Below are 27101 nucleotides of genomic sequence, written 5' to 3'. Positions count from 1 at the left end.
GTGTGGTGCAGGCGACATTGCCACACGTGTCACCCAAGAAAAATGAAGTGAAATAAGTGTGTGACCAGTGAAAGAAGCACAGTAATTGGGTTATATTAAATATCGATAAGAACTGGAGGCGGATATACACCAGGACATCACAACGAGTTAATAATATAATAATATCTATTTACTACAAGCACATACTAGGTATATAGGCCTAGCTGATATCAATGACATTTTATATAGAAAGCCATTGTTATGCAGAGCATTTCGAGCAAATTAGGTCAGTTTTGTCCCAGGATGCAACCCACACCAGTCGACTAACACCTAGGTACTCATTTTACTGTTGGGTGAACATAGACACCGGTGTAAGGAAACGCATCCAATGTTTCCACCCCTTCTCCGGGAATCAAACCCGGACACTCACCGTGTGAAGCTAAAGGTTTTGCCACCAGGCCACTGCTGCATCACAAGCATCTCACATATACTTGGTTTTTCTGGGAGTTAGGGGCGAGTTCCAATTAATCGCCAAGGTGTTTGTGAACGATCCAGCTCTCCTAGTAAGATAAAAAAAAAAAGGCTATCCGGTACTCAATAACAAATAGCATCTGGTAATTTATAGTAGAACAGGCGAGCAGACTGAAGGCTTACTCAGCCCTGTAACATGTTAAGTAAGTATTACCAAGGCTTGCTCCTCCTTAGGAAAATTAATGAATAGAAAAATGACATGCATATATAAACCAACAATACCCCCGGCCGGGATTGAACCCGCGGTCATAGAGTCTCAAAACTCCAGACCGTCGCGTTAGCCACTAGACCAGCTAGCCACAATAAGATTCATCCAACTAGGTATATTTCTACACCATAGGAAGGTTAGCACAGGCACCTCTGTGACCACAAATGCAAGTTTTTACAGACGAATCTCCAGCTAGCGTGGCCGTGACGAACTCGTGACGAATCGTGTCATTACGATTTCTTGAGTCATGTTGACGGCAGTGAAGGGACTTGAGCTAGAGTTCGTCACGGCCACGCTAGCTGGAGATTCGTCTGTAAAAACTTGCATTTGTGGTCACAGAGGTGCCTGTGCTAACCTTCCTATGGTGTAGAAATATACCTAGTTGGATGAATCTTATTGTGGCTAGCTGGTCTAGTGGCTAACGCGACGGGCTGGAGTTTTGAGACTCTATGACCGCGGGTTCAATCCCGGCCGGGGGTATGGTTTGTTTGCAATCGTGTCATTACGATTTCTTGAGTCATATATAAACCACTTTGTTAGAATTGAAAATATAAAACAATTAAATATGAACTTTTATCCTACTTGAAAGAAATGAAAAATGAAATATAAAAATGATATTTGAACTCAACGCTAATTTATACAGGTGTCATGGTATGTCAAGTCGGTGTTATTGACAGCACATTGTAGAAACTAGCTCTTGCTGATGTAGGGGGGGTCACAGCTGGTGAGTGACAACCCAACGACTATTCAGTCACCGTAAGTCTAGCCTTGAATGATCCGTCCAGTTGATAGGAACGCAGGTCTTTCACCACTGCAGAGATGAGGGGTAGCTGCCTTGGGTTGGATACACTCAGGTAAGTAGATCAAGGGTGATATCCCAGAACCAAAGTGAGGTTCATCTCTTTCAGCACTGTCCCTGTAGTTGCCAGATGACCCAAGCTGACATTCCAAGCTAGAAAGAGACAAAAGTTAACCACTGCTCGATAAAACACTCTCCATAAGTGTAAGGCAATTAAAAGACTGGTGAGGATTTAAACATTAAAGTAAAAGCACGATGAACTTAGTCTCCTCAATTAGTTAAAAGTGAAGCTTTTAATCAACATATCCATTAAAAATAGGAGCAGAGGCTTTTACTTACAGTTGTGCTGGGAGCTGTGAGTCAAGTGATTATCCATTTGGTCGGAGCCCCACACGTCACCTTTCCGGGTGGAAAAAGGTGGGGGATAGCGGGAGTTAGACACTGACCCTACCTTAACAAGCAGTCTTGCAATCAAACTATCATCACCATATATTCGCTCACTTCTCCTATCTGTTGAACTTTTCCCTCACACAGACAAGTGTCTATTAGACTTGGAAAAAGGAAAAACACAGATGACACAAACTAGTAGATGGTTGTCGGTCAGGTCCAGTAGAGCAATATGAAAGACCACGTGTCACAGGCAAACTCCACATATACACTCATACACCATAACGCACAATCCCACTTACTGCTTTTCACACAATTAACCCACACTCATATAGTTTCACACACATGCACATGTTCACATCCACACATAGACCACACACACATTCTCATACACCTACAGACCCACACACACTCTCTCCCACTCCCTCCCCTGATCCCCCCTCTCTCTCTCTCTCTCTCACCCTCTTCCTTCTTCTCTCCCTCCTCTCCCTCTTTCACCCTCTCCCTCTCCCATTCTCTCTTTCCCTTTGCTTCTTCCTCCTCTCTCTCCCTATATTCCCCCTCTTTCCCCCTCCCCACCTCTCTCCGATTTCACCACTGTCTTCAGCTTCCTCCTCTACCTCCAGCCCCCCCACACACATACACACTCAGGCAAACACACATTACAAACATCCACACAAAAATTCATAAGTTTTTCATTTTTATTGGAACCAGAAAAAAAAAATGAGTTGCCAGAGAGCAGGACAGAAAACCAGGGGACTGGAGAATGAGTCTGGGAAGGAAGATTGGGTAGCAGAGCTCATGGGTGGGGAAGGAACTTACAAGAGCTTAGCCTGAAAATGGAAGAGAGGATAGCTGCAGAGAACAGGAAGTAGGAGATGCAAATCATAGCAGCAGAGGCTAAGATATGGAGATTAAAAGAGGAACTGAAAAATCTGAAGCAGATAAAAGAACTAAAGAGTAATGTTGGCATGACATCAAACAACTGCTACCTCAGTCACAAACGAGGGGACTGTAGAGAATGAGTGAGTGAAACTATATGCAGAAGCCCTATCAGACTTTCGTAGAGCCCAAGAAAAAAGAGGATCACATCAGAAACAATCGAGGGGACTGTAGCAAATGAAAGAGCTAAGCTATACATAGAGGCTCTAACAGACCACAGTGGTGCCCAGAGAAAGCTGAAAAGGAAAAATGACAGACCACTGGGCCAGGGATAACAGATAATGAAGAGATTGAAGAAAGGAAAGCTGCAATAAAGGCCACTAAATCGAATCAGGGAGTATATATAAATATGCAGTGGGCTCCAGGAAGTTGAAGGGGAAGCTTATGAAGACACGGGGAGAGAAAAGCGATTGAAAACATTAGGAGAAGATGACAATGCCCAGCTGGCAAATTTTCCGAGAGTAGGGGAAGGGGGTGCAAGAGGAAGAAACAGGCCAGTCAAAGTGATTTTCAAGGCTGAATCAGCTCGAAACAGGATCCTAAGTGACATGTTTGGGTACTGGAGGGTGTATCTCGACTGTGACACGAGAAGAAAGGCAGAAACCGAAAGAGATTGTACAGAGATGAATGCAGAAATGAAAGGCAAAGACGGAGATGAAGAGGAGAACCCAGATTCAGGAGGAAGATCAAATATAACCTCCCTCACAACCACCTACAGAAGCCCCCAACCAGGACAACCCCAATGCAGCCAAACTTTTTAAACCATAACACATATGCCATACCCAATGCCCCTACCCATCTCACTACAAACTGCACCTTTACAGCAACCGTCCATTGGTCCTCATCAGGTCTCCCGTTCCCCTAACCCCAATGTACCCCATAGACCACATTTTTAGAAAAGAAGTTGAAGGTTTGGTATGCAAATGCAGAGGGAATAACAAATAAATGCGAGGAGTGGCATGAAAGAATCAAGGAGACCTACCCAGACATAATAGCACTCACAGAAATGAAACTCATTAAGATAACAGATGCAATCTTTCCACCCGGATATCAAATCCTGAGGAAAGACTGAGTGAGTAGTGGGGCAGGAGGAATTGCACTGCTCTTAAAATCTGGCAGGGATTTGAGGAAATAGAAGGAATGGATGGAATGCTTAAAGGGACTACAGAGTAGGAACAATCCAGTCTGGGGCCCATAAGGTGGCAATTGCAGTGATGTACAACCCGTCACAGAACTGCAGGAGGCGAAGAGAAGAATACAAAGAGAGCAACAGAGCAATGGTAGACATATTAGCCAAGGTAACCAAAAGAGCTCACATGGGTAGAGGAAAGTTATTAGTTATAGGTTATTTCAATCACAAGGAGACTGGGAAAACCTGGAGCCCCATGGGTGTCCCGAAACCTGGGGAGCCAAGACGATGGACGTGGTACTGGAAAACCTCATGCATCAACATGTTAGAGACACTACCAGAGAGAGAGGTGAGGATGATCCAACAAGACTGGACCTAGTATTCACCTTGAGTAGTTCAAACATCGAGGATATCACATACAAAAGGCACCTTGGAGCTAGTGATCATGTGGTTCTGTGCTTTAAATACATAGTAAAGCTAGAAGTGGAGAGGGTAGCAGTAATAGGACAGGAGAATCCTAACTACAAAAGGGGGCACTACACAGGCATGAAGAGCTTCCTGCAAGAATTCAGTGAGGAAAGAGAATTGGCAGGAAAACCAGTAATAGAAATGATGGACTACGTGACAACAAAATGCAAAAAGGTAGAGGAGAGGTTTGTTCCCAAGGGAAACAGAAATAATGGAAAGCTGGAACGAATCCTTGGTTCACCCAAAAGTGTAGGGAGGCAAAAACTAAGTGATGGAAAATAAGGAGGTAAGCCCAAGAGCCAGAAACGAATATGCACAGATAAGAAGAGAGGCTCAGCAACAATTCGAAAATGCCATAGCATGAACAGTCAAGTGTGAACCGAAGCTGTTGTATAGCCACAACAGGAGAAAAACAACAGTCAAGGACCAGGTAATCAGGTTGAGGAAGGAAGGTGGGGAGTTCACGAGAAACAACCAAGAAGTATGTGAGGAGCTCAACACGAGATTTAAAGAGGTTTTTACAGTGGAGACAGGAAGGACTCCAGGAAGTCAGAACAGGGAGGTACACCAACAAGGAATACATCAACAGGTGCTGGATGAAATACACACATCTGAGGAGGAGGTGAACAAGCTGCAATGTGCATTTGATACATCAAAGGCGATGGAACAGGAAAACATCTCTCCATGGGTCCTTGGAGAGGGAGCAGAGATGGTGTGTGTGTGGCACTAACAACAATCTTCAACACATCTATTTCAACTGGGAAACTACCTGATGTATGGAAGATAACAAATGTATTGCCAATTTGTAGAAAAAAGGAGACAGTCACGAGGCATTAAACTACAGACCTGTGTCACTGACGTGTATAGTATGCTAAATTGTGAAGAAAATTCTCCAGAAAGGGAGTATCTCTCTGCCCTTTCAGCTCCCTTCAGCCCCTGAGGGACTTGAGGGACTCAGCCCTGCAAGAAGAGGGGTTGATAGCCTCTCTTGCATCCTAATCAACAATTTAATTGGAAGCACATGCGTCTACCAGTGTCATAGTCATTTCACCTCTTCTTGCACCACAGGCTTCGTTGCAATACAAGTGACAGGGGAACGAAATTAAGTACTCTCTTTCACTTAGGAAAATTAAAGGAAATCCCTGGACCACTTTACCTACATTGTGGGACATGATGAGCTGTCGTCTATAGTTAGATAACAAGAAATTTATCACTTGTATTGAATACTGTGACGATGTTTAGCAAGGAGTGAAAGAACGCTGATTTCAGCATTTCAGGGATGGAATTAGGGTAGAGTTCAGTATGCAGCTCAGATTGCTTCACGAATTGGACTGAGAAAAGCGCGTTATGCGGGCATCACCCCCTGAACAAAGGAACAATAATGATTAATACATTTTAAGAACATAAGAAAGAAGGAACACTGCAACAGACCTACTGACCCATGCAGAGCAGGTCCATGTCCCCCCGCCTCGGATTAGCTCAATGACCCACCCTCCCGGGTTAGCCCAATGACCCACCCAGTCTGGTCACCTCCACTCAAGGAAGGAGCACGGCACCAGACCCAGCAGCACAAGCTAGCCAGGTCCAACTCACACCCACCCACACCCACTCATGTATTTATCTTTTTTTATATATATTTTATTGAGAACATATCTTGTACAGACATAATACATATATATAGTATAAAACTGTTGAAAACAATAAGTACATACATAAATTATCACAAACGCACACGTTGTTGGACACAGGAGAAGAAACCCGTCACAGAAAAAACGCAAGAGAAAGACCAAGCACACTACACCACTCAAGCCACCTGTACACCACTCAAGCCACCTGTACACCACTCAAGCCACCTGTACACCACTCAAGCCACCTGTACACCACTCAAGCCACCTGTACACCACTCAAGCCACCTGTACACCACTCAAGCCACCTATCAGTATAAGAAAAACACTTAAAATTATCACGTCACTTCTACATAGGTGTGACGTACAGCGGACAAAAATAAACATGCTTATGTAGGTGCAAGTACAGAAAACATCACACATATATATTATTGTAAAAAGAAACTCACTTTTATAATAAATACCCTTTGTTAGTAGTTAGTTATAGAGAAGTATTTGTATCCTCCTGAGGTACACTCACCTCCACCTGAGGTACACTCACCTCCACCTGAGGTACACTCACCTCCACCTGAGGTACACTCACCTCCACCTGAGGTACACTCACCTCCACGTGAGGTACACTCACCTCCACCTGAGGTACACTCACCTCCACCTGAGGTACACTCACCTCCACCTGAGGTACACTCACCTCCACCTGAGGTAAACACACCTCCACCTGAGGTACACTCACCTCCACCTGAGGTACACACACCTCCACCTGAGGTACACTCACCTCCACCTGAGGTACACTCACCTCCACCTGAGGTACACACACCTCCACCTGAGGTACACACACCTCCGACTGAGGTACACTCACCTCCACCTGAGGTACACACACCTCCGACTGAGGTACACTCACCTCCACCTGAGGTACACACACCTCCACCTGAGGTACACACACCTCCACCTGAGGTTCACACACCTCCTCCTGAGGTACACACACCTCCACCTGAGGTACACACACCTCCACCTGAGGTTCACACACCTACACCTGAGGTACACTCACCTCCACCTGAGGTACACACACCTCCACCTGAGGTACACACACCTCCACCTGAGGTACACACACCTCCACCTGAGGTACACTCACCTCCACCTGAGGTACACACACCTCCACCTGAGGTACACTCACCTCCACCTGAAGAACACTCACCTCCACCTGAGGTACACTCACCTCCACCTGAGGTACACTCACCTCCTCCTGAGGTACACTCACCTCCACCTGAGGTACACTCACCTCCACCTGAGGTACACTCACCTCCACCTGAGGTACACTCACCTCCACCTGAGGTACACTCACCTCCACTTGAGGTACACTCACCTCCACCTGAGGTACACTCACCTCCACCTGAGGTACACTCACCTCCACCTGAGGTACACTCACCTCCACCTGAAGAACACTCACCTCCACCTGAGGTACACTCACCTCCACCTGAGGTACACTCACCTCCACCTGAAGAACACTCACCTCCACCTGAGGTACACTCACCTCCACCTGAGGTACACTCACCTCCTCCTGAGGTACACTCACCTCCACCTGAGGTACACTCACCTCCACCTGAGGTACACTCACCTCCACCTGAGGTACACTCACCTCCACCTGAGGTACACTCACCTCCACCTGAGGTACACTCACCTCCACTTGAGGTACACTCACCTCCACCTGAGGTACACTCACCTCCACCTGAGGTACACTCACCTCCACCTGAGGTACACTCACCTCCACCTGAGGTACACACACCTCCACCTGAGGTACACTCACCTCCACCTGAGGTACACACACCTCCACCTGAGGTACACTCACCTCCACCTGAGGTACACTCACCTCCACCTGAGGTACACACACCTCCACCTGAGGTACACACACCTCCGACTGAGGTACACTCACCTCCACCTGAGGTACACACACCTCCGACTGAGGTACACTCACCTCCACCTGAGGTACACACACCTCCACCTGAGGTACACACACCTCCACCTGAGGTTCACACACCTCCTCCTGAGGTACACACACCTCCACCTGAGGTACACACACCTCCACCTGAGGTTCACACACCTACACCTGAGGTACACTCACCTCCACCTGAGGTACACACACCTCCACCTGAGGTACACACACCTCCACCTGAGGTACACACACCTCCACCTGAGGTACACTCACCTCCACCTGAGGTACACACACCTCCACCTGAGGTACACTCACCTCCACCTGAAGAACACTCACCTCCACCTGAGGTACACTCACCTCCACCTGAGGTACACTCACCTCCACCTGAGGTACACACACCTCCACCTGAGGTACACACACCTCCACCTGAGGTACACACACCTCCACCTGAGGTACACACACATCCACCTGAGGTACACACACCTCCGCCTGAGGTACACACACCTCCACCTGAGGTACACACACCTCCACCTGAGGTACACACACCTCCACCTGAGGTACACTCACCTCCACCTGAGGTACACACACCTCCACCTGAGGTACACACACCTCCACCTGAGGTACACTCACCTCCACCTGAGGTACACACACCTCCACCTGAGGTACAAACACCTCCACCTGAGGTACACACACCTCCGCCTGAGGTACACACACCTCCGCCTGAGGTACACTCACCTCCGCCTGAGGTACGCACACCTCCGCCTGAGGTACACTCACCTCCGCCTGAGGTACACACACCTCCGCCTGAGGTACACACACCTCCGCCTGAGGTACAGACACCTCCGCCTGAGGTACACACACCTCCACCTGAGGTACACACACCTCCGCCTGAGGTACACACACCTCCGCCTGAGGTACACTCACCTCCGCCTGAGGTACGCACACCTCCGCCTGAGGTACACTCACCTCCGCCTGAGGTACACACACCTCCGCCTGAGGTACACACACCTCCGCCTGAGGTACAGACACCTCCGCCTGAGGTACACACACCTCCACCTGAGGTACACACACCTCCGCCTGAGGTACACACACCTCCGCCTGAGGTACACTCATCTCCGCCTGAGGTACAGTCACCTCCGCCTGAGGTACACACACCTCCGCCTGAGGTACACTCACCTCCGCCTGAGGTACACTCACCTCCGCCTGAGGTACACACACCTCCGCCTGAGGTACACACACCTCCACCTGAGGTACACACACCTCCGCCTGAGGTACACACACCTCCGCCTGAGGTACACTCACCTCCGCCTGAGGTACACTCACCTCCGCCTGAGGTACACACACCTCCGCCTGAGGTACACTCACCTCCGCCTGAGGTACACTCACCTCCACCTGAGGTACACACACCTCCGCATGAGGTACACTCACCTCCACCTGAGGTACACTCACCTCCGCCTGAGGTACACACACCTCCGCCTGAGGTACACTCACCTCCGCCTGAGGTACACACACCTCCGCCTGAGGTACACTCACCTCCGCCTGAGGTACACTCACCTCCACCTGAGGTACACTCACCTCCACCTGAGGTACACACACCTCCACCTGAGGTACACTCACCTCCGCCTGAGGTACACTCACCTCCGCCTGAGGTACACTCACCTCCACCTGAGGTACACACACCTCCGCCTGAGGTACACTCACCTCCGCCTGAGGTACACTCACCTCCACCTGAGGTACACTCACCTCCACCTGAGGTACACTCACCTCCACCTGAGGTACACTCACCTCCACCTGAGGTACACTCACCTCCACCTGAGGTACACTCACCTCCACCTGAGGTACACTCACCTCCACCTGAGGTACACTCACCTCCACCTGAGGTACACTCACCTCCACCTGAGGTACACTCACCTCCACCTGAGGTACACACACCTCCACCTGAGGTACACTCACCTCCACCTGAGGTACACTCACCTCCACCTGAGGTACACACACCTCCGCCTGAGGTACACTCACCTCCGCCTGAGGTACACTCACCTCCACCTGAGGTACACACACCTCCGCCTGAGGTACACTCACCTCCGCCTGAGGTACACTCACCTCCGCCAAATACATTGGCCACAATTACAGAATTATCATATTGTTGTACACATACATTGATATATCATCATGTAAAGTAAGTGCTGTCAACAAAATCCTAGTAAGAAACGAGAGAGAGAGAGGTGGATTGATTGCATTTTCCTGGACTACAGAAAGGCCTTCGACACATTTCCTAATAGGAGATTAGTGCAGAAGCTGGAGGATCAGGTACGTATAACAAGAAGGGCACTGCAATGGATCAGAGAATTCCTGACAGGGAGGCAACAACGGGTCATGGTACATGATGAGGTATCAAAGTGGGCACCTGTGACGAGCGGGGTACCACAAGGGTCAGTCCTAGGACCAGTGCTATTTTTGATATATGTGAATGACATGGTGGAGGGGATAGGCTCTGATGTGTCCCTGTTCGCAGATGATATGAAGCTAATGAGAAGGATAAAATCGGCTGAGGATCAGGCAGGACTACAAAGATACCTGGATAGGCTGGACACCTGGTCCAGCAACTGACTTCTCGATTTCAACTCTGCCAAATGCAAAGTCATGAAGATTGGGGAAGGGCAAAGAAGACCGCAGACAGAGTATAGGCTAGGTGGGCAAAGGCTGCAAACTTCACTCAAGGAGAAAGATCTTGGGGTGACCATAACACCAAGCACGTCTCCGGAGGCACACATCAACCAGATAACGGCTGCGGCATATGGGCGCCTGGCATACCTGAGAATAGCGTTCTGATACCTTAGTAAGGAATCGTTCAAGACACTGTACACTGTTTACGTCAGGCCCATACTGGAGTGTGCAGCACCAGTTTGGAACCCACAACTGGTCATGCACGTCAAGAAATTAGAGAAAGTACAAAGGTTTGCAGCAAGGCTAGTTCCAGAGCTCAAGGGAATGTCCTATGAAGGAAGGTTGAGGAAAATCGGACTGACAACACTGAAGGACAGGAGGGTCAGGGAAGACATGATAACAACATACAAAATAATGCATGGAATAGATAAGGTGGACAGAGACAGGTTGTTCCAGAGAGGGAAGACAGAAACAAGGGGTCACAATTGGAAGCTGAAGACTCAGACGAGTCACAGGGATGTTAGGAAGCACTTCTTCAGTCACAGAGTCGTCAGGAAAAGGAATAGCCTAACAAGTGATGTAGTGGAGGCAGGAACCATACATAGCTTCAAGACGAGGTGTGACAAAGCTCAGGGAGCAGAGAGAGAGAGGACCTAGTAGCGATCAGTGAATAGGCGGGGCCAGGAGTTGAGTCTCGACCCCTGCAACCACAATTAGGTGAGCACACACTCGTTTATGTGAATGACATGACGGAAGGAATGGACTCAGAAGTGTCCCTGATTGCAGACGATGTGAAGTTAATGAGCAGAATCAGTTGGATGTGAATCACGCAGGACTACAAAAGGATCTGGACAGGCTGCAAGCCTGGTCCAGCAACTGGCTCCTAGAGTTTAACCCCACCATGTGCAAAGTGGGGAAGGGCAAAGCAGACCACAGACAGAGTATAATCCAGGGAGCCCAAGACTGTCAACCTCACTCAAGGAAAAGGATCTTTGGGTGAGTGTAATACCGAGCACATCTCCTGAAGCACACATCAGTCAAATAACTGCTGCAACATTTGGGTGATTAGCAAACCTGAGAATAGCGTTCCGGCACCTCAGTATGGAATTCTTCATAATCAGCAATAATTAATTCTCTGCTCAGACGTTGTGCTGAGCAGTTGTCAGCTGCTTCTCCTCAGTCCCGACACCTGGTGGAGGAGTTTTTACAACATCAACAACAATGGCGACTGCGTTTCGCTGGCGTGTTAATTCTGTTTGTATTCAACTAACACAGGGCTCTATCACCAGCGAATCAATAAATGTGTTAATGCCAGCAATCATTCGTGATACATATAGCATTCAGCGTGAATCCTTGTGTGGCGTCGCCTTTAATGGAACTTCACGGATCTTCGTCAAGTTTTGTGACACTCAGATTTACGAGAAGATTGTGACCCAGTACCAGGATATAAGTAAGCAAGTCACCCCAGCAGTTTCTGTCCAGTTGCATGACGTTTCACGGTGCTGTACGTGGGTACGTGTGCGAAACGTGCCTTTTGAGGCCAATGAAGTTGATATACGTGACGTTTTTGAACGTTATGGGAAGATCCACCTGGTCACCATGGGTAGGTGGTCTGACGGCCACTATGCTGGTCTTCAGGAGGGGTCATTTACGTTGAAAATGTCCCTGCGTCAGCCGATTCCTTCGTACGTACACCTGGAGGATTTTCGTTCCCAGGTGTACGTTACGTATCCTGGACGGAGAAGAACTTACCGCCTCTGCGGTGCTTTGGATCAAATAGCGGCTCAATGTGTTCAGCGTCAGCCGCCCTCGGGGCGTGGTCGTCGTCCTGACGGCGAGGTACCCCGTCAGGCTCTGGAAGAAGAGGTTGTCGAGGACTCGCTGCGTCTGACATCATGGAGTGCTGAGGTTGATCGGGCCTCCCTTGATGAGGTGGAACATGTGAGCAGTGAAATCCCTCTAGCAAGAGAGGCAGGTGATATGGAGGCCGACATTGTATCTGCATTGAGTGACCTATTAGCATCGCATGAGTCTGATTCTGTGCCGTGTGTGCCTTTGTTGAAGTGTTCTGATGAGGTGAGATTACGTGTAGATGATGCTGATCAGATAGTCAAAGTGCGAGATTTGGAGAGTTCGAGGGTTCATACTGTTGAGGCAGAAATTCACAAGGAGAACACTCCAAGTACTGACATGTCTGAAGATGCTGTTTCTAGGAAGCGTGCGGCTACCCCGTCCGACTCCGATGATGTCTTGACCCCTGGACAACGTTCAGGGAAGAAGACGTGGTCGGAAATCAAGGGTGGGGGGAGGTCGAGCGAGTCCAGGATAGTAGGTAATATCACGGGGATTGCCAAAGGTGCGGGAAGTGCCTTTGGGTGTTTGCCGACGCAAAGAGAAAAAGGGAGTGGTAGCCTCTAGAGGAAAGCCACCTTTAACACAGTTAGGTGTGTAACTATTAATGTTAATGGTTTGAAATCTGTCAGAAAGTGTGTGCAGGTGCGTGAGTGGTTGAATCGTTTTGCAGTGGATGTGTGTTTTTTGCAAAAACATAACCATAAGGTAGGAAGTTTGTTTGAGATGGATGGTTATGACATTTATGTGACTCGCTCCAGACGTCTGAGAGGTGGAATGGTTGTGTTGATAAAAGCAACCAGCTCGTTTGTGATGAGACATTAGGAGGAAGGGGGGGAGGGTCGCGTGGTGCGAGTCATGGAGGATTGGGGTAGTAGAAGGGTTGGTTTTGTAGGGGTATATGGGCCGGCTGAACATGATGTTAATATTAAAAGTACTTTTGTTAGAGATGTCTTAGTATATTATTTGAGGTCCCTGCCGGAAATTACAGTGGTCGGTGGTGATTGGAACTGTGTGGTGCGCCGTAAAGACGCTGAACCGAGGGGGGCGGGTTTCTGTTCAAAATTTTGGGTGACTTGTTGTCTGGGCTGGGGTTGGTAGATGTACGCGAAGGACGTGACTTAGGGATTGAGCATACTATTGTGCGTAGGGGCTATGCATCATGTTTAGATAGGGTGTATGCGTCTCGGCGGGTGGTCGTAATCAATGTGCGTGTGTTGAATGTCTTTTTATCCGACCACCGGGGAGTTTTTGTAGAGCTCGACTGGGGGGGTCTCCCGAATCGTTTAAGGGATACTGGAAATTGGATACACGGATGCTACAAAGTGCAGATGATAGGGATTCGTGGACTTATGGGCGTCTATGGGAGTAGACTTCTGGGAGGGGTGGGATTTAGTACGACGGTGGGATGAGGTTGTGAAGCCTCGAATTAAGAATTTTTATGTGCATCGGGGTAATGAGGCCACTCGCTTGGAGTATGGTTTTCTGAGGTACCTGGAGGGTCATCTACGACAATGTTATGCGCAGGGAGAGGCATCTGGGGTTTACCCAGTGGATGAGATCGACGCTCTTAAAGAACAAATCCAGGTATTGAAAAATAAGGTTTTTGATGGGGCGCGCATTTCGGGTGGGGTGGAGGAGGCTTTGTGGAGTGACAAGCCGTCTGTCTGCTTGTGTCTTACGAAGTCAGACACAAAGGCAAAAAGCGACTGAAATTGTGAGTTTAGTGGTGCAGGATGAAGTTGACGGGTATAGTGAGGGACAGGTCTTAACAACAACTGAGGGGATAAGTTTTTATGTTGATACTTGGAGTAAGCTCCAGATGCAAAGTAAAGACGTGAGTGAGCATGTGATACAGGAATTGGGGAGAGGAGTACGATGCGAGTTAAATTATTATGATCGCCTTCTCATGGGTGGGCCAATATCTGAGGCCGAGGTGTGGGAGGCACTACAAGGAATGAGTAAGGGGAAGGCTCCAGGCATTGATGGCATCCCTTGTGAATTTTATATCAAACATTGGGAGGTAATACGGACTTTTATGGTTCGTTTACTCAATGCGATGAAGGCGGGGGGAGGGGGGGTGTTAGGTCTGTCTCAGTGTACAGCAGTGTTGGTCTTAGTTAGGAAATGTGATGTGCCATTAGCGATTAAGGACTATCGTCCCATATCGTTGATGTGTAGTGACTATAAACTATATGCGAAAATTTTGATGAATAGAATTAAGAAAGTGTTTGATAAGGTAATCCATAAGAGTCAGTTTGGTGTGCCAGGTAGGTCAATGTATGATGGTCATGGGAGTATCAGGGAGTTTGTTGAGGAATGCGGGGTGAGGGGTGGGGGTGGTGTTTTGGCTTTAGACTGGCGAGCTGCTTTTGATAGTGTGGAAAGGGAGGTTTTGTGGAAATTTATGAGATGGCAGGGTTTTGGAAATGAGGTCATCATGTGGGCCCGTTCGTTGTACAATGGAGCAGGATTTAAAGTACAAGTTAATGGCAAGTTAGGTGTTTTTGTACACTTGAGCAGGGGCATTCGTCAGGGATGCCCCATGTCTCAAATGCTTTTTGCATGTATGCAGGACCCTTTTTACTGGGCTGTTTGTGGGCCGGGAATAGAGACATCGTGGGGTCCGAGTAGTGGTCGACCGACCCTTGTGGGTTATGTAGATGATACTACTGTGTTATTACGTTCACGGGAGCAATTGGGTTTTGTTGAGAGACTTGTTGACATATTTGGCAAGGCTACGGGGTTGTGTGTAATAGAGAAAAATCGAAGATTATGGAGTTGGGGGAGTGGGTGGGGGATGGGGTGGATGCAGAGGGGTGGACTGTGGTTGATCGTATCACTATATGTGGTATTCATTATATGCGGGAGGTTGATCAGATGAGGGAGTTTAATTCGAGGAGGGTTGTACATAGTGTCTTGGGGCGCTTAAATAGTCTACGGCCGCGACATTTAACCCTGCATCAGAGGGCGGTGGTCATTAATGTCCTACTTTATAGCAAAGTGTGGCATGTTGCTGCACTGTATCCTCTGTTGCAGGGGGACGTCAAACGTCTTTTGCATAGAGTTTATCGATTTTTGTGGGGTTCAGGTTGCGATTGGCTCACAAGAGCGGTGGTGGAGACATCAATGCATCAGGGAGGGTTGGGTCTCATTCCTCTAGAGGCTCGTGTCATGGCATGTTACGTGAAGCGTCGTTTTCTCCGACTGGGTGGGATGCATGGTGGGTTAAGTGAATTGTATCATGACCTGCGCATGTGGTGGAGAGGGAGGAATTTAATTAGGTGCGACACGATGCTTCGCGTATTATTGCACATGAGGGACGTGCGCTGTGTAAAATTATGTACCTTAGAAAGGGCGGATATGGAGGTAGTCGTGGTGCGAGTTGAAGGAATGTATCCCATGTATGCGCGGGGTGATATATGGAGGCGAGTTCAACAGTTGCGTTTGCCTGCTCAAGTACGGGAAGTGGTTTTTAAATTTTTACATGGAATCTTGCCGTCCAGGGTGGTGTTGTATAATAGGCGTTTGGGGGAAGCCTGGGGTTGTCCGGCGTGCGGGATGGAGGAATCTGCTTTTCACGTTGTGTATTTCTGTGAGACTTTAGGTATGGTACGAGAGTGGTTCAGTAAGGTTTTGCGTTTGGTGGGGGGGGGGAGGTTTGTCGGTACTCCGGGCGTTTAGTTTTAATATAGGTGGGGTTGACTTGCGTGTACAACGTGCGGTGTCGTACGTTGTGGCCGATTATATTTTCGTGTCATGGGCTATGAGGCACGTTGATGGTAACAGTAGAGTTAGGGTTTTAGCGGGGACGATTTATAGGACAAAATGTCGAAATAGGTTGGTATATGAGGGGAGATGGGAGAGAGACTTCCCGCCTGAATATAAAGCCTTGGAGTTACGAGATTTGAGATAGTTGTGAGTGTTCAGTGGGTAATCTAACGGCCTGGTCAGCTGTGTCTAATTGTGTTTGTCAAGTGCGTGAATGTTTTGTGTTCTCAGAGTTTATGTGAGTCTTCTATGTAACGGTGATGACGATATATCTTAAGGCTTTGTATATACAACTTTTAGGAATGTTTTTCGTAATTTATGCCTCAATACAAGTCATTGGTGTACATTTTGTATATGGTGTGCTTCCTAGCACAGTTGAACGTTTTCTTATTTCTGTTTATACTTTATGCCGTGTTCGTGTGCTTTTCAATAGTATATGTATCTATGCAAGTATTTGTTTTTCTGTAAGCTGTGATGTAGCTTGAACTACATGTGGAGGCAGTATTTTTCAATGTTTGCCTCTCGTCAGTGTATAAGTTCACTTGTAGCTGCTTCCATTGTCTTTTCTTTGTGTTTATTTGAGATGTCAAATATCACAGTGTAGTTTCGTTTTTGTTATATTAGATATTTTCATTGTAGTGAATGGTAGCGTCATCCTGATCCACCTTTGAACTGTAATGCCTATTTTTAGTCCATGATAATAACCCCGTGGTAGTCGCCCAAATTAACGTATTGTTGTGCTCTTTAAGGCACCTGAGTTCTTAGATTAAGTCTTGGATACGTTGTGTGTTGGCAGGCGGAAGCCACGCCTAGTAATATGCCAGATGTTGTATCATGTTGTATAATACGTGATTGCTTGTGTATGTGTGTAATTTTGTGTGCTCGTTTTTGTCACATTGTTTTTTTTTGTATAGTCTTTATATTTTCAAGTGTTTTGATTTCATTATTTATTATATAATAATAATCTTGTTAGTGCCTGGTATCTCGTTGACATATTATTTTATGCACCCATATCTATTTTGTATCGGAGTTTTAAATAAAATATATAAAAAAAATCAGCAATAATCGAGAACAAGCCACACAAAATGTAAAACAATCACCGAGGGAAATGAATAATAGCTCTAGGCCTTTCATGTTGCAATTAACACATCATCAGGAGCTTGCAGTGTTGTGAATGAAAGAGTTCCAAGGCTGAACGAACTTTCAACTAATCAACAACTTTACAAATCATATCGATTTTTCCTGATTAATTACTAAATCTTAAAAGAGACTCACACCTTGGTGTGGTCTGTGTTCTTCAGACATCTGGTATAAAGTTTGCTCTCATATTGTGGGTTAACTATAAGACACTGTTTTTCAACAGAGACAGCAATGGGACGCAGTATCAACGCCCAAGAAGACAGTGAATCAGAATACGTTGAAGCTGTGAGGAAGTAAGTTTAAGGTTGCAATTACACTTTTCTAACGAAATTTATTGTTTATCAATCCTTTACATTACTGAGTGAAATATAATTAGCGCAACAATGCGCTCATTATATTTCCTCTTTCTAGGTAACACCGTTGTGTTTAGGTCACGAGAAAATTCTCATTCAATAGTAAATAAATATCGCAAATATTGCCTGCTGGAGATCCTCCTCAGGCGCTGCTAAACTAGCTGAGAAGAAACACTTATATATAAGAACTCGCATGTCAGGTGCACAGGGAAGAGGAAGCCAGCATACTGGCTCTTGCCTGGAGGCTACTCTAATGTTAAGCTTCACTAACTATAACTACACAAGTACTTTTCCCATATTATCTATCCAAGTAATTTTATTTAAATGAATAATGAACTTTTTTTATTATTATTATTATTCGCCGGTACTCTCCCGGCCCGGGTCTTTTCCAAGAGTGGTGACCCGGCCTTGGCTCCCTATCTGGGGAGTGTCTCGAGACGTAAGTCTCCCATGGGAGGAGGTACTTTGCTTTTCAGAACATTTACGCAGTCTTCAGACTAACTTTTTGTTGATCAGATATCTTAATAGTTTGTAAAATTAATGAAAAAAACGTATGAAATAAAGGTTCATCGTTCTCGTTCATGGTACTGAACTTAGGAAAACTCTTAATTAAAGTAAATAGCTTCATCTTCCTCTGCTGTGTGTTGTTAAATCCCATCGGAACTTTACTATAACAAAAAATAACTGTCTGTCTCTGCACTTATCTTTAGAGCATTTAAAGATACTAAACTAATAAAGACGGTGATTAAAATTTACCTAACCTACATTATACACTTAACTTATCTCAACATAAAATCGGTGAATTTTTATTAATCACAAACAAAGAGTATCTGACAAGTTTGCACAACACATTCCTCGAATCACACATCAAATTTCTAATGATGATGACAGACTCACAGGTGAGGATCCAATATGGGTGAGGGCGAAGTGGGGACAGACGAAGAATAGCCGGTTAGGGGAATAAATGAGCCGGGGTTAGAACCAGCAGCAAGGCATTGCTGAGCAGATGTATACAGCGATGTAGAAGGCACGAGAACTCAAGATGTGCAGGCTGAATCATGAGCATTGAATATATCTTGAACGTGATGGTGATTGATGGCTGGAGATCGGCAGGAAGGCAGGAGAAAGATGAGTATGGCAGCTGCAAGGTGATTGGTGAGAGGCGTCATCTATTTCTTGATTGGTGGATATTTCTTCATAAGTGTCTTGTTCCTACTATTTTCCAGTCGTGGAGCCGTTTCGAAATCTTTTGTATGATGATTTTGGTAAGTGGGTAATTTTTACATTGGTAGTAGAGTCGGACTTTAAGACATAATGTTGTGCTATGAAGTCATTAATACGACGTTCGTGTCCAGGAGCAAACGTATACTTGATGACTCCATGATGAATTCGGTAGTTTGCGTCTGGCCCATTCAAAGACTTGCAGTGTGGATCATTGGAGTAGAAGGTAATTTGTTGAGTTTCTTTCATTTCTTCGTCGTCTTCGTCTTCATCGTCTTCACCTTCGGTACTTTGAGATGCTTGAGGTGAAGATGGTTGTATTTTGGGTCTCTTGGCTTTTGGCTGGCGCAGTTGAGGTGACGTGTAGGACTGGTCAGTTTCAGTGGTAGGTGAAGTCAGTTGCTTACACTTCTTGATATAAATTCCAGCAATCGATTTGCCTTATTACGCACGCTTAGGCATTGCTGTCTTGGTTTAAGGTTGCTGCTTACCATAACCACCAAATCCTTTTCGCATTCTATACGGCTAAGTTCAACATTATCAAACTGGTAGGTGCTAGGGTTATGGACATTTCCGAGCTTTAGAACTTTACATTTATCTACACTGAACTGCATCTGCCACTTTTCTCACCACGAATTGAGTTTGTCTAAATCCTCCTGAAGTTGTGAGACATCAACGTCTGAATCGATTATCCTACCTATCTTCGTGTCATCAGCAAATTTGCTTATGTCACTAGTAATTCCCTCGTCAAGGTCGTTTATATATATTATAAAAAACAATGGGCCTAAAACTGATCCCTGCGGAACGCCACATGTAACAGATCCTCACTCAGATTTAACCCCATTTATGCGCACACTCTGCTTCCTATTAGTGAGCCATGACTCGATCCATGACAGCATTTTTCCCCCAATGCCATGAGCAGCCACTTTCTTCAACAGTCCCTGATGTGGTACTCCATCAAAAGCCTTACTAAAATCTAAATAAACAATATCGAATTCTTTATCCTGATCAACGGCCTCAAAAGCTTTGCCGAAAAAGGTTAATAAATTAGTTAGGCAGGAACGGCCCCTGGTGAAACCATGTTGAGTATCATTAATCAAATTATGCATATCGAGATGGCTTCTTATATTATCAGCTATAATTGACTCTAGTAATTTGCCTACAATTGAGGTAAGGCTTATTGGGCGGTAATTTGACGGTAACGACTTGTCCCCTGCTTTAAAAATAGGAATTACATTAGCCATCTTCCACATATCAGACACTACACCTGTTTGAAGAGATAAATTAAAAATATTAGTTAAAGGTTCACAGAGTTCCATTTCACACTCTTTAAGAACCCTTGAAAAAAGTTCATCAGGGCCCGGGGATTTATTTTGCTTTAACCGGTCTATCTGCTTGATAACCATTTCGCTGGTGGCTGTGATATTGCATAATTTATCATCTTCAAGCCCACTATAAAAATTAATTACTGGGATATTGTCAGTGTCTTCCTAAGTGAAAACCGAGAGAAAATAATTATTAAGAATAGAGCACATTTCATTCTCCTTGTCAGTAAGATGCCCAGAGTTATTTTTAAGGGGACCTATCTTATCTCTGACTTTTGTTCTATAAACCTGGAAAAAACTTTTTAGGTTAGTTTTTGAATCCCTAGCAACTTTAATTTCATAGTCCCGTTTAGCTTTTCTTATCCCCTTTTTAACGTCCCTCTTAATGTCAATATACTGGTTCATAAGATGACCCTCACCTCTTTTGATACGCCTATAAATTCCTTTCATCTGTCCTAAAAGATATTTGAGCCTATTATTAATCCATTTGGGGTCATTTCTATTCGATCTAATTTCCTTATATGATATAAATGTCCTTTGGGCAGCATGTATTGTATATCAAAATGGTATACAATACCGACAGGTTGATAGGTAAGACACATAGGCAACAGTTAGGCTACTTTATTCCGAAGCGTTTCACCTACACAGTAGGCTTCTTCAGTCGAAGACTGTAGAAGCCTTCTGTGTAAGCGAGACGTTTCTGAATAAAGTTGCTTACTGTTGCCTGTGTCTTATCTACCAGCATATATTGTGTTAAGAAAGCTGTCATACTGATAGCTCTCTTCGTTACTCCAGTCTACAGATGATAAGTGTTCTCTAAGCCAATCATTGTAATCTGCTAAACGAAAATCTGGGACCATTACTGAATTATCCCTACTATCATACTTCCATTCAATGCTAAAGGTAATTGATTTGTGATCGCTTGTGCCGAGTTCCTCTGTAATTTCTAAATTATTTACAAGGGCTTCCTAGTTTGCCAAAACCAAGTCAAGCAGGTTATTTCCCCTAGTAGGCTCTGTCACAAACTGCTTCAAAAAACAATCCTGAACTACTTCTAAGAAGTCGTTTGATTCTAATTTCCCAGTCAAGAAATTCCAATCAATATTACTAAAGTCTCCTAGAATTACTACATTATCGTGCCTTGTGGCCTTAACAATTTCCTCCCATAGTAGTTTCCCTTGGTCCCTATCTAAGTTTGGGGGACGGTATATTACACCTAATTAATATTACGGTATATTACACCTAATTAATCTTTTTTTTGTAATCATTATTACTTACTAAAATTTTATTAAACACCATATTTACCAGTCAATTTTACTTTTGTACATTAATCATTATTTTATACTTTTCATAACATTTTGTTGCCAAATTTTCTAGTTTGTATATTCAACTCCAACTTTTATATTATCCTTTGTACTTGTGTACCTGTGTACCTGTGTACCTGTTTACCATCTTACTATCATATTATAACCAAGTCATTGTCATTGTTATTTTTTACTTATTATTCTTTTGTACTTTAATTTGTGAATTTTATTTTGTCAATTTAAATCTAGTTATACTCTTGGTCTTGTTAACAACCTATATCAGACCCTAGTGCAAATGCAAGTACCATTTTAATTTGTATTTTTATATAATAGGTTTATACCTAGTTGTACTTTAGCTCATTCTAGCTCAATACTTAGACAACACTAAATTCATTATATTAGACCTCAGTGCAATTACAAGAGTGAGTCTAGTGCCACTTGTAATTTTTTTTATAGTATTAGTTTATACCTAGTTGTACTTTAGCTCATTCTAGCTCAACACATAGACAATATCAATTTCAATATGTTTATTAGTGACTATACTCTATATGACCAAAGTGCTTTAGCGGTATACTTATCCAAATCTCCCACCACTACAGAAATCAGAATTAGAACTCACCACATAATACAGGATATAAACAACCACTATTTAAACCTAAAAGATGAATGATCACTTTGACCCTGATCTAAACCTCCATAATCTAACACACAATCAAAACTTATTGGAAAGTAACTGCCTTTACTACACAGCATCACAAGCCAGCACTACCCTGAACACTGCTCAAAGTCTATCAGTTCTTAACTACAACGACAGGTCCTTAAGCAAACACTATGATGACCTCCTGGTACTCCTTGAGTCACTAAAGACACCCTTCTCCTGCATTATTCTCACTGAGACCTGGCTTAAGCAGAACACAATAGATATCTACCCACTACCAGGATACACAGCAATCCACAACTGCAGACCATACCAAGTTGGGGGTGGTACTGCTATCTATTACTCTAACTAACTATCTTGTATAAGCACTAATTTCTTTAGTGATGAATATGGGGAATACATTTTTGCTAATTTTACTGTAAAAAACGTCAAGACACCTATAACAATCGGTGCCATATACCGGATACCCGACACAAACATCCCAAACTTCAGTGAGAATCTGAAGTCACTAATAACAAACAGACAAATGAACAAGCACAACCTTCTCTTAGCTGGAGACTTCAATATCAACCTTGGCCTACCAGATGATCAGACTGTAACTGATTTCATCACCAATATGAACAACACATATTGTAGATATTGAATAGCCAGGGACTTTGGGTGATAAGGACAGTAATAGGTTTAGTAGAAAAACAGAAATGAGCAGGAAGGGTAAAGAGAAAGGAGAGTTTTTCAATGTTTATTATGCTAATTGCCGTAGTGCTAGGAATAAGATGGACGGATTGAGATTAGTTGCTAGTGCAGGTAACATTGATGTATTTGCCTTACCTGAGACGTGGTTTAATTAAAAAAGTCGGGACATGCCTGCGGAATGTCATATTCAGGGTTTTAAATTGTTCCAAGTAGATAGAAGTATCGGGAAGGGGGGTGGGGTGGCATTGTATGTCCGAGATCGCTTGAACTGTTGCATAAAAACGGGTATTAAGTCTGAAGTAACACATACAGAGTCTGTTTGGATAGAATTTTCAGAGGAGCATGAAAAACTGATTTTAGGAGTGATATACAGTCCCCCAAACTTAGATAGGGACCAAGGGAGACTACTATGGGAGGAAATTGTTAAGGCCACAAGGCACGATAATGTAGTAATTCTAGGAGACTTTAACTTTAGTCATATTGATTGGAATTTCTTGACTGGGAATTTAGAATCATACGACTTCTTAGAAGTAGTTCAGGATTGTTTTTTGAAGCAGTTTGTGACAGAACCTGCAAGGGGAAATAACCTGCTTGACTTAGTTATGGCAAACAATGAATCCCTTGTTAATAATTTAGAAATTTCAGAGGAACTGGGTGCTAGCGACCACAAATCAATTACATTTAGCATTGAATGGAAGTACGATAGTAGCGATAACTCAGTAACAGTCCCAGATTTTCGCTTAGCAGATTACGATGGGCTTAGAGAACACTTATCATCTGTTGACTGGGATAACGAAGTGAGCTATCAATATGACAGTTTTCTGAACACTATACATGCTGCTCAAAGAACGTTTATCCCATATAAAGAAATTAGATCAAAAAGAAATGACCGAAAATGGATGAATAATAGGCTCAAATATCTACTAGGGCATAAGAAAGGAATTTATAGGCGTATCAAAAGAGGTGAGGGTCATCTTATGAATCAGTATATTGACATTAAGAGGGACATTAAAAAGGGGATAAGAAAAGCTAAAAGGGACTATGAAATTAAAGTTGCTAGGGATTCTAAAACTAACCCAAAAAGTTTTTTCCAGGTCTATAGAACAAAAGTTAGAGATAAGAGAGGTCCCCTTAAAAATAACTATGGGCACCTTACTGACAAAGAGAATGAAATGTGCTCGATTTTAAATAATTATTTTCTCTCAGTTTTTACACAGGAAGACACTAACAATATTCCAGTAATTAATTTTTATAGTGGGCTAGAAGAAGGTAAATTATGTAACATCACAGTCACTAGTGAAATGGTTGTGAAGCAGATAGACAGACTGAAGCAAAATAAGTCTCCGGGTCCTGATGAGTTTTTTTCAAGGGTTCTTAAGGAATGCAAAATGGAACTCTGTGAACCATTAACTAATATTTTTAATTTATCTCTTCAAACAGGTGTAGTGTCTGATATGTGGAAGATGGCTAATGTAATTCCTATTTTTAAAACAGGGGACAAGTCGTTACCGTCAAATTACCGCCCAATAAGCCTGACCTCAATTGTAGGCAAATTACTAGAGGAGTCAATTATAGCTGAGATTATAAGAAGCCATCTCGATAAGCATAGCTTGATTAATGATACTCAGCATGGATTCATAAGAGGCCGGTCTTGTCTAACTAATTTATTAACTTTCTTCAGTAAAGCTTTTGAGGTTGTTGACCACGATAAAGAATTTGATATTATTTACTTAGATTTTAGTAAGGCTTTTGATAGAGTTCCGCACCATAGACTGTTAAAGAAAGTGGCAGCTCATGGCATTGGAGGAAAAGTGCTCTCGTGGATCGAGTCTTGGCTCACTGACAGGAAGCAGAAAGTGTCCATAAAGGGGGTTAAATCCGAGTGGGCATCTGTAACAAGTGGCGTTCCACAGGGATCAGTCTTGGGCCCGTTGTTGTTTATAACATATATCAACGATCTTGATGAGGGAATTACTAGTGATATGAGCAAATTCGCCGATGACACAAAAATAGGTAGGATAATTGATTCAAACGTAGATGTTATGGAACTTCAAGAGGATTTAAACAAACTCTATTCTTGGTCAGAAAAGTGGCAGATGCAGTTCAATGTAGATAAATGCAAGGTTCTGAAGCTTGGGAGTGCCCATAACCCTAGTACTTATAAGTTAAATGATGTAGAACTTAGCCATACAGATTGCGAAAAGGACTTGGGGGTTATGGTAAGCAGCAACCTTAAACCAAGACAGCAATGCCTAAGCGTACGTAATAAGGCAAATAGATTACTGGGATTTATATCAAGAAGTGTTTGCAACAGAAGTGCAGAGGTCATACTGCAGCTTTATACATCATTAGTAAGGCCTCACCTAGATTATGCAGCTCAATTCTGGTCTCCATATTACAGAATGGACATAAATTCGTTAGAAAACATTCAGCGTAGGATGACTAAATTAATACATAGCATTAGAAATCTTCCTTATGAAGAAAGATTGAAGACTCTTAAGTTACATTCACTTGTTAGACGAAGAATGAGGGGAGACCTGATCGAAGTGTATAAGTGGAAGATAGGTATTAATAAAGGGGATATTAATAAGGTCTTGAGGATGTCTCTCCAAGAGAGAACCCGCAGTAATGGATTTAAATTAGATAAGTTTAGATTTAGAAAGGACATAGGAAAGTATTGGTTTGGAAATAGGGTAGTAGATGAGCGGAACAGCCTACCTAGTTGGGTTATTGTGGCTGGGACTTTGGATAGTTTCAAATTTAGGTTGGATAAGTACATGAGTGGGAGGAGTTAGATTTGAGTGGGACTTTCACATCAGAGCTTATTTCTTGGGTGGCATTGAAAATTGGGTTGGGCAAATGTTTTGTTAGTGGGATGAATTGTAAAGGACCTGCCTAGTATGGGCCAACAGGCCTCCTGCAGTGTTCCTCCTTTCTTATGTTCTTATGTTCTTATGTTCATACCAACAATAACTAAACCAACCAGGCTGACTGAGACAAGTGCAACCATAATAGACCACATATGGACCAATATACTAGCCTCCCTTAAATCAGGGATAATCACAGACAGCACTATTGACCACTACCCAACCTTCCTCTTAACAAACATTAGTAAGCCACCACTCGAATACAACAAAATTTCATTTAGACTCCATGACGAGGCCTCAATAAGGAATTTCACAGCAGACCTAGAGACTGTTGACTGGCCTACAGAATTCTCCAATGCCAATGGTATTGACGATTGGACAGATATTTTTCTAAACAAAATACTTAGACTATACAACATTGCCATATAAAAACGAAACAGATCACGAATAAACGGCTTGGTTGCCCATGGTTAACCAGCAGCATTCTGAAATCCATTGCTTAATACACAAAGATATTCTTAAACAATATTCAACAGTTCTCACCAAATTAACAAAGAAAGCCAAACAACTGTACTACTCCAGCAGATTCACTGACACAAGAGGAGATATAAAAAAGTCCTGGAAAACACTTTCCCAGATTCTGGGCACCCACAAACTGAAAAAAAAACAAGAACATTGTTCTAACTAAACCTCATGAAACACCACTACATCCCACTGATACAGCTAACAAGATAAACGACTTCTTCTCAAACATAGGACCTAATCTTGCCAGTAAAATCCCATGTACCAATGCCCGTGCTGAGGACTACCTAGATGGGAATTTCCCAAATTCCTTCTATCTTGTACCAACTGAGCCCACGGAAGTCACTGCGATCATAAAGTCACTTAAAAATAACTCAGGGAATCTGTCTCACGTCCCACCATTATTGTACAAGCGAGCAGCCCATGTTCTTTCGCATGCTATTACATTACTTTTTAACAAGTCACTAGAAACTATCACTTTCCCGACACTACTCAAGACAGCAAGGGTTACACCAATACATAAAGGTGGTGACCCTACAGATGTAAACAACTATAGGCCAATATCAAACTTACCATTGCTATTCAAAATCTTCGAGAAACTCGTGCACAGGAGACTATATTCATTTATAACGTCACAAAACATACTCAACCCCTGCCAATTTGGATTCAGGAAAAATAAAAGCACTAATGATGCAATTATAAAAATGCTAGACCTGCTTTACACAGCATTGGAAAAT

General features: G+C 44.0%; 1 protein-coding gene across 1 annotated transcript in view; it reads left to right on the top strand.

Moving 5' to 3' along the window:
• The window catches only part of LOC128692433 (cytochrome P450 4C1), a 182412-nt gene that overhangs the window by 83952 nt on the left and 71359 nt on the right, over nucleotides 1-27101 (top strand). The window contains exon 6 of the mRNA XM_053781616.2: nucleotides 17645-17714. Coding sequence (XP_053637591.2) covers nucleotides 17645-17714 — 70 coding nt within the window. The remainder of the gene's footprint in view (nucleotides 1-17644; nucleotides 17715-27101) is intronic.

The sequence above is a fragment of the Cherax quadricarinatus genome, chromosome 53 (assembly GCF_038502225.1).
Source record: "Cherax quadricarinatus isolate ZL_2023a chromosome 53, ASM3850222v1, whole genome shotgun sequence".
Classification (NCBI taxonomy): Eukaryota; Metazoa; Arthropoda; class Malacostraca; order Decapoda; family Parastacidae; genus Cherax; species Cherax quadricarinatus.
This window is presented reverse-complemented; position numbering and strand designations above follow the sequence as displayed.